The sequence below is a fragment of the Chaetura pelagica genome, unplaced genomic scaffold (genome assembly GCF_000747805.2).
Source record: "Chaetura pelagica isolate M959 unplaced genomic scaffold, ChaPel_1.0 scaffold3, whole genome shotgun sequence".
NCBI lineage: Eukaryota > Metazoa > Chordata > Aves > Apodiformes > Apodidae > Chaetura > Chaetura pelagica.
In genome coordinates, this window is record NW_009952974.1 from 380050 (window position 1) to 391203 (window position 11154).

Genomic DNA, 11154 nt, shown 5'->3' on the forward strand with positions numbered 1-11154 from the left:
AAGTGGCCTTTCTTTCAAAATACAGTAGTGTTAATTTCAAGGATTGCTCAGAGATTTAATTTTTTTAAGTCTATTTAGCTTAGTTTTCCCACACACACTCAGGAGGGCTGCTCAGGTCTGGTTCAACTGGGGGAGTCTTTTTGGTAGGCTTCAGAAGTTTATGTAGAAAGTGTAAGTGTTGTGGCTTAATTCAAATGCTGCAGGAGACATGTCTATATTTAGGTGAAGGAAAACAAAATTATGTAGGAAAAACATCTTGACTACAGGCTGTTCTAATACAATATATGCAATCACTATTTAGTCTTCCTAGGATCATAAAGGCAAATCAGTATACTTCAGCTAGGTAAGAGTGAGAGACAGCAAGAAGTGATGATGAAGAGGAGGCTTGTGTAGCAGAACATAAATTTAAGCATGAAGTGGAAAAAAGTATTTTTGGGGTCTGTTAAAGAGGCACTTGACTGCTAAGAATGTTAGGCAAGTGCTTGTCAGGCTTAAAAAACAAGGATTAGAAATTATGTAAGAGTGCCAGTTTGCTATACATTTTTCAAAGGAAAAAAACCTAACAGAAGAAGGAAGATACTGACCCAGCTGCATCAAGGTGTACCATAAATCATAGACTTAAAGATGAAAAGGAAAGTTGCACCTATTAGCTTTTCCTAAACTGAAGCAAAAAGTGGTGAGAGGTACTGGATTTAAAAAAGAGTTAAAAAAGTGCTTAATTACCCTAAAGGCAAATTGCAACAACAATTTACAATTCTTGAAGAAAAATGTTGCAAATGCAGACACTAGGCTCTGGGGGTCTTCATTGTGGAGGAGGGGAAGTGCTGACAACTGTTTTAAAAAAAGGGAGTGAAGGCTTTTAGAGGAGGAGGAGATAATGAGAGAATAGCTTGTGCCTACCCAAAATAGTCAACAGCAGATTTTGAATATCATCTTCCAGTGGAAGAGAAGTATTAAGGGAGTGTCCTGTTCATTCACAAAGATTGAAACACAACTGAAACACAACTGGGGGCTCAAATCCCTTTAAAAAAACTCTATCACCTTCTAGAATTTAACAGCAAAAATTAAGCAGAACTTAATATATATGGTTGGTTTAGAAAGAGCTGATGGGGAGTACAGAAGGGAGACTTCTTTACTTCTATTCTTGCTAAATTCAAGCTAATACAGAGGCAGGGAGTTTGGATTAAATGCAGCCTAGAACATGCAGTTAGATATTACTGTGTTGGAAGTTGCAGCTCAGAAAGCAGGAATCATAAAGAGGTTTTAAAGAGGAGTAAAACCTTTTCCAAAAGATAAGTGTGACAGTGGCATTCTGAGCATCTTAAATTTTGACTTCTTAAAACTTCTATTTAAATAGCTTAAACTGCTGAGGGATTCTCATTTTTGCTATGTAAGCAATTAATGAGTAATTAATGAGTAATAGACTTGATGAAAATAAATGATCTTGCTGTGGAATAAGTTGTCTTGTCCTGTTAGTAAAACTGGACTATTTTCCTGGGGAAAATGCTGTTGTGTATCTGAACTAAGGTTACTCTGCCTGTTCAAACTGAGGATGTGACCTAGTTCCAGATAACAGAGGTCTGGAAATAAGTCTGTGTATCATATAGGAAGAGACAAGAGCCACCTTGATGGAGGTTCCTAAGCCATGGGGAGCTGCTGTGCTGTAGTAGAAATTCAGAGTTCCTAATATTTTCTGTGTTTGTAACCCAGCCAAGATCATTTGTCAACTTGTATATTTTTCAGTAAAAACTGATTGGAGTCTCCTGTACCTTTATTAGCCTTTGAAAAAGAATGGAACATTTGTATTATTAATGAGGAACCTGATGAGTTCAGATAAATTAGCTGAGAGTAACTAGAGATGCTGGAATCATTGAGTGGGTAATAGTTTTCCAAGCCCTGCAGTGTTTTTTTTCTTTTGAGCAACTATTATTAATTCAGCAGTGTGTGCTTGCCTTTCTTGCAGCAGGGAAAACACAGGCACCATCTCCAGAGAAAACACTGGCACCAAAACTTTTTCTGCTTTAGGTCTTTTTAGTCTTAGAACTAAGCTGGGTTGGGGAGCCTGTTAAGTGGAGGGTTTTTTGGTTTTTTCTGGGGGACCAGTTAAAGAAAACGGTAAAGGTTACTTAACATTCCGGTGCTACTGGGTTCTTCCTGGAGTGTCTGATTACACCTTTCATGACACCAGCTACTTTCTCCAGTCCAAGTTGCATGTATTACAGCTCACCAATCGCAGGGTTTGTGCTAATGATCACTGAAGGTGGTGTCTCATTGCACCACCTTTGCTTAGTGGCTGTGGGAGGAATTGGCTGCTTTCAGCTCATTCCTTAAAAGAGAAAAAAAACCAAAAAAACTCTTTTGAGAAAACTGCTGTTTCCTGACCTTCCAGAGGATGAGCAAGTTACAGCGCAAACTTTCTTTTGCTTCAGGAACGACCATCAGTTGGTTGGAACCGAAGATACCTCTGGCAAACCACTTCAAAAATGGAGCAGCTCAGAATTTCCCAGCAGAGGTAAACAAACCAGCATCGGTCAGAGAAGAGCAGTCCATTGCAGAGCCCTGCCAGCTAACAAGGGTAAGGTAATGTGGACATCCCACTTCTGTGGGCAGTTACTTTGAGGAATAACTGTAAATATTTCAATCATATTATGTGAAAATTTTTTCAAGCCAATTCTTCTCACACTTCTTAATTAGCTGTGTTGGAGGAAGAGTGAGAGCAGTTGCAGTAAATGAAGCTTCCTAATTGCTTTTTCAGTAATTTTTGCTGCTTTCTGTAGCTAGCTGTCAAGTGGAAGGAGCCAGCTGGGCTGAGGTGTTGAAATAGGCAGCATTCCCTTGCATTTTTGCAAATTGCAGTGCAAAAAGCCTGACTGGAATTCATGACACTCTCAAAATAGGCCCAAAAAGAACTGCCTAAGCAGACGAAAGAGAAAATTGCTGATCTCCAGCTATTAAATCTCCCCATCATTCTTCTCTAGCTCTTGCTGTGTCTATTTTTCTTAATCTGAGCAATTCTCATCCCTTGGCTTCAGGATGACTTAATGTATTTGAAGTACAACTACTGTCTGTATCATTATAACTGTCAACATTGATTTGAATTGTAAAATGCTAAAGTAAAAAAACAGCAGGGATTATGATAAAGAATATGTTTTTCTAACTAAGATAGAAAATCATAATTACATTATTTTTATACTAGTTGATTTCACACAGTTGTTTGGATGAGACTGTATCATTGTGAGAAGCTAATGTGCTGTTGTAAGGCTCTGAGACAGCACTGGTATCTTACAGAAAAATGGAAATAGAAAATAATTTTTTCTGTAGTTACTATAGTTTATAAATGTTAAAAGGATGCAAATAGTTGCTATTAAATTAAAAAAAGGAAAAAAAACCTAGGAACTTTCAAATAAATCACTTTAATTTCTTCCTCCTTCTACTAAATAAGTTACAGTTCAAGTCCTTTTTGTGTATCACTGTCTGTATTTGGGATATAACTAATCTTATTCCCCTTAGATATTTTCAGCTTCCTCCTTTATGGCAGTAGACCCTTTTAGCATCCTTGGAAAGGAGTCACTTGTGTGATGCTACAGATTCCATGAGGGTTTAAGCTCTGTGTGAGGGCTTGGCCCCCTGGTTTTGGTGGTTGAGTGTTCTACATTTGCCTTGAGCTAGGGCAGCTGTTTCAGGACAAAGGGCTTTGCTTAGGCAGCTGCATATTGCTGCCTTTCTGTGGTGTTCAGTGCCTCTCCCCTCTGCATCTGCCTCCCTGCAGCTGTTTTCTCCAGGAGGATGCTGCTTAGAGCCCTAGAAATACCCCTATCCCTTCTGCCTGAAGCCTCAGACCTTCTGTTTGTGGGGTGGTGGTGGGTTAAAATTATGCTAATATAATTTCTGCTAGCCTGTTCTGGGTGCTTTAGTTATACCAACGGGGCAAAGAGTGTGTGTATGTCTGGAGGTTTTGTTGATGTTTTCATGAAATTACTCCAAGTTACTTTGTCTTTTTCCTTTATTGTTACATCTTGGCACTAGCAGCAACATTGATAATGCTCACCAACACTTACCTTAGGTAAGTGTTACCTTAGGTACCTTAAGTGCTTCTCATCGAGGTGACAGTAAGCAAGTAACTAGGCACTACATGTGCTGCAGCTTCTGGAATAATGATGGCAATGCTGGAAGGCTTGGAGTAGTGTGGAGGGATGTTATTGAGGTGGTTGGGATTTCTGCTAGCATTTCCTTGCTGTTTTTATGTTTGTGTTAGATGCTTGCCTCTCTGTGAGCTCACAAAACTGACAGGAAAAGCAGTCATATTTGCTCTTAATTTTCACCCAACCCATAGAGGAGTGAGAAATCTTAGCCTGAATACTTTAGGTGGAATCTGCACTGAGTGATCTTAATGCCCCTTAAGTTCTTCAGCTCCTGTTTATCTTGGGGATAGGTTCCATTGTGTAGCTGTCTGCAGGGGCTTGATAACTCTGTTTGTTTTTTCATTCCTGGAGAGTTACATAGAATATGAAGTCCTTTTTAGATATTGTCTAGCCCGTCACACCTTTGAGCTGATGTTTTTGGCTCTTACCACAGGAACCTGAAGAAATAAATCCCGATGAGGAGCTGGAGGATATCTGTGATGATAAAGAAGATGATCTAGGAGCCGTGGAAGAACAGCGCAGCGTTATCTTGCATCTCTTGTCTCAGCTGAAACTTGGCATGGACTTAACAAGGGTAAGCACCTGAATTGTGAAAAGAGGCTGCAGTAAAAGTGAAGTGCCATTTGAAACTCAACTGTCGTATTGAACAATATTGAATTTAAGATGAAATTGTGGCCTGTAGCAACATCAGGTCCCAAGATCTGGTGTTCCAGGTTCACGCAGGTTTTAAGTGAAACATGGCTGGGGAATTGGGTTTTCTTTAATGCAACTGGCCATATCTTTTCTGTTACATTCTCTTTGTGTTTTGTACTATGTTTTTGTTGACTTTCCTGTAAGGGTCTGCTTTCTATGTTTGCACCTTACTCTTTCCACGCTCTTTTCTACAGCCTTCTCATATTTTTGTCTTTCTACTTTCTTTCCATGATCTCTTTTTCTCACTTGTTAATGCTTTCACATGCAACTCTCATAACCCTGCACCTGTATTCATGCTGCTTCTGAAAAGAAGTTTCAGTTCCCCATGATCTATCCTCAGATGGCTGTTTATGCCTTTCTGTCCTATTCTCATTTCTGTGTTTGCTCACCACTGTAACAAGCAGGAACAAAGTTATACTGGAGAGAACTGGGCTTGACACTTCAGTGCAGATCTTAAAGGCAAGCAGCTCTGAAAAATTAACATCCAGTTACTACTAGACAATTTGGGGAGCAAATCTGGGAAAATCAGACTGCTACCAGCTTATGTTCAATTCACTCCTGTAAAGACTATTTGCCATAAGCAACAGACTCTTTTAAAGAAAAATGGATTTTACAGTGACATGGAATGAGAAAAGCAGGCTCTTTCTTGGAATTAAAGAATTGTTTTTTTCAACCTATGTTTCCTGGCTGCTAGAAACACTTGTAGAGTTTACATTTCACAATTTTGGAAAAAAAAAAAAAGTGGTGTGTGCAGTCTTTGTTGCTTAATGAGATATTAATGGAGTAATTATTTCATTTATATAGGAGATTGAATTTATTGTATCTTTTTCTCTTAGTTGAAACAAATTGTCAAGTCTGTCTCCCACTTGTGGCTTTTGGCTGCATGTGTAGAATAGTCTTTAGTTCAGAGAAGGCAAAGAGTTGAAATGCAACAAGCCTGAATTCAAAACAGGTAATAAAGTTGTTAAAATCACATTTAAATTAAATATCAGGGTACTGAAATGAAAAACAACTTCAGTATTTCAGGTTGGTGTTGCAACAACATGTCAAGTGTATTCAGCCTAACTTGAGTCTACTGAGACTTAAGTCTGTGCTCTGCCTCTTTGAATGCATCTGGTTTAAATGCACTCTCTTGGTCTCATGGTTGACACACCCTGTGTTGCTCTTAACAGCAGTTAGTTACATTAAGTTATTTGCCAATGGAAGGATGGAGAAGACTGATGATACCCACAGTCTCTTACTATACAGAATTGGTCTTGGCCTAGGCAAGGACAGCACTGCTATTTTTTATAGTGATGAATGTTACTGGGAAAATACAAGGTCCTCTGTTTAGGGGTACAGGATCAGCCTATGCTCTGTTATTTCTCATGGGGGCTTGTCCTAGTTGCTGTGGTGGAGAGAGACTCTGCTTGCTTTTCTTTGCATTAGACAAAACCTTTCAGAACCTCTGCCCTGAACCTTCCTTGCTGCTGTTTGAGCTCCTTCCTGCTCGTTTTCTTCTCCAGGCTTGTGGAACACATCTTTGCAGCTTTTTCATGGTTTGGTTTGGTGGTTGTGTGGTTTACTTTCTTTTTGGGTTTTTTTCCTTTTTTTTTCCCCCCGCTTTCTTTTTGATTGTTTTTTTTTTGTTTGGTTGTTTGTTTGCTTTCTTTGTTGTTTGTTTTTTTTTGTGGGTTTTTTTGCTTTCTTTTTGTGTGTTTTTTTGGCTTTCTTTTGTGTTTGTGAGGGATACTCAGTCCCTCTAGTACTTATTGTGCTTTCTTCTCCTTGTAAATGGCTTTCCTGGGACCTCTGATCACTGTGTCTTGCTCACATCTTAGAGAAGGGAGAAGAAACCTCAGGCTGAAAGAGCAACGTCCAAAATGGGACGTGATTCTCCAAATGAGAAACGTCCCCTATAAAAACACCTGCTGTCTCTTTGGTTTACTTACTAGAGCTTTTTGGATTCTCTTTTATTTCAGGTGGTTCTTCCCACTTTTATTTTAGAGAAGCGCTCGTTGCTGGAGATGTATGCAGACTTCATGTCCCATCCTGATCTCTTCATTGCAATCACCAGTGGCACCAGCCCCGAGGAGAGGATGATCCGCTTCGTCGAGTATTATCTCACTTCCTTTCACGAGGGCCGCAAGGGAGCTATTGCAAAGAAACCCTACAACCCCATCATTGGGGAGACATTTCACTGCTCCTGGAGGATACCAAAGAGCCAAGTAGCCACTGATGCTGGCACTAACTCCTCTGCTCACACCCCATCAGAGCAAGTAATTCTGTCTAAAGATCTGGAAGGCCAGACAGAGCTGGACTACTATACAGTAAAATTCGTAGCCGAGCAAGTGTCCCACCATCCTCCTGTCTCAGGGTTTTATGCTGAGTGTGTAGAGAGAAAGATGTGTGTCAGTGCCCACGTCTGGACAAAAAGTAAATTCTTAGGGATGTCAATAGGAGTGACAATGGTTGGTGAGGGTAAGTTTAACTTCTGTCCTTTAATAATTTTATAAAGCTATTAAACTAGTTTGCCTCTGGGATAAGTAGAGGTGAACATTGGTCGGTAGTTTTCTTTCAAAGGCTTGTAAAAAAAAAAATTCTCAGATGTCAGGTGCTGTTGTATGTTATCAGATTTTTAATGTACTATATTTTTCCTCTAATCTTTGGTTTGCAAGCCTTACTGTACAGTCATTCAGTGATTTCTTACTTCATTGTTACTCTTTAGTTCATACGAAGGTCCTACAAGTCTTCATTATAAAGAGGAAGTTTTCATATGTGGAAAAAATGCTCTGGGCTTATGCTTTGCCAAAAAAACCAGGATTATATTTGGAAATAAATTGTTGACTTTGAAACCAAAGGGCAGTTACTGCAATATAAACAGATTTAAGTGACTGTTTCTAAAGGATTGGGCAAACTAATTTTCATCAGATGCTTCTTAAATAGAAGTGGTGTTGCATTAGCATATATTGTACTTACGTATCTTCCTATGCAAGTTTTATTTTTCTTTCAGAGAAATTGGATCCTTTAGGGACAGGGAAGGTTAACTGCCCTTAAACTGTCATTTCCCTTTGGTACTGGTCTGTGCTGCAAGAGATGAGACAGCATCTCCCATTCACCGTCCCCTGTGTATATTGCTCAGCATCTGGGCGTTCCAGGCAGTTGCATGTAGACTGCATATTTGGCTGGGCAATAAGCATGGCAGGGCATGTGGAAGGGACATCTTGGTGCTTTGCCTGTACGAGGTAATTCTGAAATTGGTAGCTGCCCCAGGGCATTTCTCAAATCTCATCATGAGTATGAAAAACATGAGAAGTTCTGAAAAGTAACATCAGATGCACAGTGATGATACGTGATGGGCGTGGGTTGATGCAGGCACCAGTCAGTTGTCACACTGTACTCTTGTAAAGGCAAGAGGTAGATCTTGCATTGGGTGTTTTTTGGTGTTTTTTTTTGGTTTCTCCTTTTTTAAATAGGAATCAAACAAACCCAAGCATCTTAAAACCCAAAAAACAGTCTTACTTTTTATGAGATTCTTGACATTTATTGCAAAAGCTACTGTCAGGAAAGGGTTGGGTTTATCTTGGCAGTGAGGTGCAGTGAGGAGGGTTCTTTGCTACCTGCCTTCAGACAGGGTAGGATGTATTTCAGAGAGGGCAAACAGAATGGGATTATTGGCCCATCTCAGGATCTGCAGCTCAGGGTATTAATTCATTATTTGCTTTTGACAGTGTAAGTCTTGTGTTGCTGTGCTCCAGAACCATCAGTGAGTGAGTGACCAGTCCTTTTACATACTGCTGAAAAGTATGTTGCCCAGCATGATATTGTACCTTATGGAGCAATGTTATTAGGATGAATGTCTTTTCCCAAAAGAAACATAAATGTGTAATTCTCTGAGGAAAATATTTATATCTATAATCTGTTATAAATGCCACTTTTGTAGGGTGTGGGGTCTTTTTTTCTTTTCTGTGTGAGGGGCTATGAGGAGGTAGTCAGATGTATTATTGAATATCTGTTTCAATAACTTGTTTGGTCTTTTCTAAAGTGATGATGATTTATGGATTCTTGTATTTCTTCACACAGGTCTCTTAAGTCTCTTGGAACATGGGGAAGAATACACATTCTCTCTACCCTGTGCATATGCTCGGTCAATTTTGACTGTTCCCTGGGTAGAACTGGGAGGGAAAGTCAACATCAACTGTGTGAAGACTGGGTATTCTGCAAGTATTAACTTTCACACCAAGCCCTTCTATGGTGGCAAGTTGCATCGGTGAGAACACTCTTTTATATTTTTCCATGTAATTATATTCTAGGACTGTAGCAGCTGTGTAATTCCCCTGTTCTGTGTGCTGAATAATCCTTGTTTGATTTTCTGAGAAAACAGTTTTTCTTTTTCTTAATGCTTTAAGGTGTATTCTTGTGCTATTAAACAATATTACAGCTAAACTGCATCTCATGAGCCTCAGGAAAATCAGTAAGGGAAGTCCATGTTTCTTTGACTCTGTGTTCAAACCACAAGAATACAGAGCTCCTGGCTTTCTTATTTCTGCTAGAGGTTGGTTAGTGTTTATCTGTTTCAATTTGCTCTTTGAAATAAGGTTGGTCTTGCTGTCTGAAAGGATTGCTTGTTGTTTGCAACATGCATTGTAGTTGCACTGTAGGGAGCATTAATAAATAGTCTCCAGTTACTTATTTGTCTTAGGATTTCTGTATAAGAAACATAAAACTTTCAGGTTTAATCACCTAGAAAATCTCTAGGTAAAAATACATATTTATTTATTTTTTAAATACAAAAATGATCATTGTTGTGGTGGTAATACTTTAATGTGTATGCATGGTTAAACACTTCAGGGTAAACAAGAAGATCCAGGGAAAGTTTGCTTGGGGTTACTTGTAGCAGACCCTAGGAAGCATCTACATGCTTGGTGCAAAAGCTTTCAGAACTCACTAACACTGTTTTTAGAGATTGCATAGTTAAGACTGCTGCAAATTATCCTTGTGCTAATACAGAGACAATTAAAGAAGGAGAATGTTAAGTAGTAGTTGCACAAAGAGTATCTGATTCCAAAGCGTTTTGCTCTCAGCCATTTACTGGACTGAGCTTGTTTAAATCTGTCTTAGATTAAATGTGTGAGGAGATAATGAAATGTGTAACAGTCTAGAACATCAGAACTTAAGCATGAGTTGCTCTCACAGGTTACAAAAAATCAGCAGTCGTTTCTAAATCACTTTTCCTGAAACAGTAGGTTAAGGCCATATTCATTTTTTTAAAGGAAAACAACAGAACCACAACATCAGAACCTCCATTTTTAATTGTTTTGCCCCATAAATTCCCGTATGCATACTTCGATTTTAACTTGCAACTAGAGCTCCCCTGCCCCCAAGGGCATCTGGAGAACTGAAGGTTACATGTAGCTCTGCTTCACTTGATACAATTTTAAAGTGATGACTCATTTGGGATTTTTGTTCCTGTTGTTTGCCGTCTTATCTCCCACCTTGCAGTAGCTCTGGTTGTGCCATAAAAAATAAGCACCAGGATGCACTTTTGCTTCAGTGCTTCAATTTTGGAAACTGTTTTGTTGTTTGTCTCTCTGAAATTAGTCACAGATGTAGAGGCTTTTTAAAGACAGATCTGTTTGAGATCCTGTGACTATTGAGAATTTGACATGGTGACAATTGGACATTGCCAAAAAAAAGTCTCTGGATGGGGAAGCAGCAGTGTTGCCATGGTTACGCAGAGCGCAAGCGAGTTGCTATGGCAATGGTATAGATTTTTTTTTGGTAGAGTGACCCTTGTTGTTAGACCTCAGCTGGATATTGGCTCCTTGTTCCTGGACCTCTTTAGCCTGATGAAATAGAGGATGACGATAATGAACAAGTCATGTCATGTCAGTCATGCCAATAAAGGCTGGCAGATTTTCATCACTAATAATAGTCCAGGCAGGTATCATCTGCAATACTGGGGTGGGTTGTGTGTCACAGAGCAATGCAACTTAATGTCTAGGTTGCCATGAGTGTAGCAGCTTGATGCTGCACCCAAGTCGTGAGTGATACAACCTTACTTAGGTCAAGCTGAGCAGGTGCAGTAATTTTGATTGCTATTAAAATACTGGATGTCAGTATTGTGTTGTAACCACACAGTGCTTGGAAAAAAATTAAGCTCTTAAACTTGTCAGGAACTAAATGCGAGGTCTGAATGGGCTGGTCTCTGGCATCCTGTGCGTTCAGTGTGTTCACATATCTCTTGGGAGGAGGACAGGGACTTCACCATTAGCTTGGGTGAGGTGTGGAAGTCAGAATGACAAAGCAGCACAACATGAAGGCTACTTGCTTGTCAACC

General features: G+C 39.5%; 1 protein-coding gene across 1 annotated transcript in view; it reads left to right on the forward strand.

Annotated features, from left to right (window-relative positions):
- The window catches only part of OSBPL11 (oxysterol binding protein-like 11), a 23594-nt gene that overhangs the window by 7648 nt on the left and 4792 nt on the right, over positions 1–11154 (forward strand). The window contains exons 6-9 of the mRNA XM_009996024.1: positions 2430–2575; positions 4576–4716; positions 6797–7295; positions 8898–9084. Of these exons, the coding sequence (XP_009994326.1) occupies positions 2430–2575; positions 4576–4716; positions 6797–7295; positions 8898–9084 (973 nt within the window). The remainder of the gene's footprint in view (positions 1–2429; positions 2576–4575; positions 4717–6796; positions 7296–8897; positions 9085–11154) is intronic.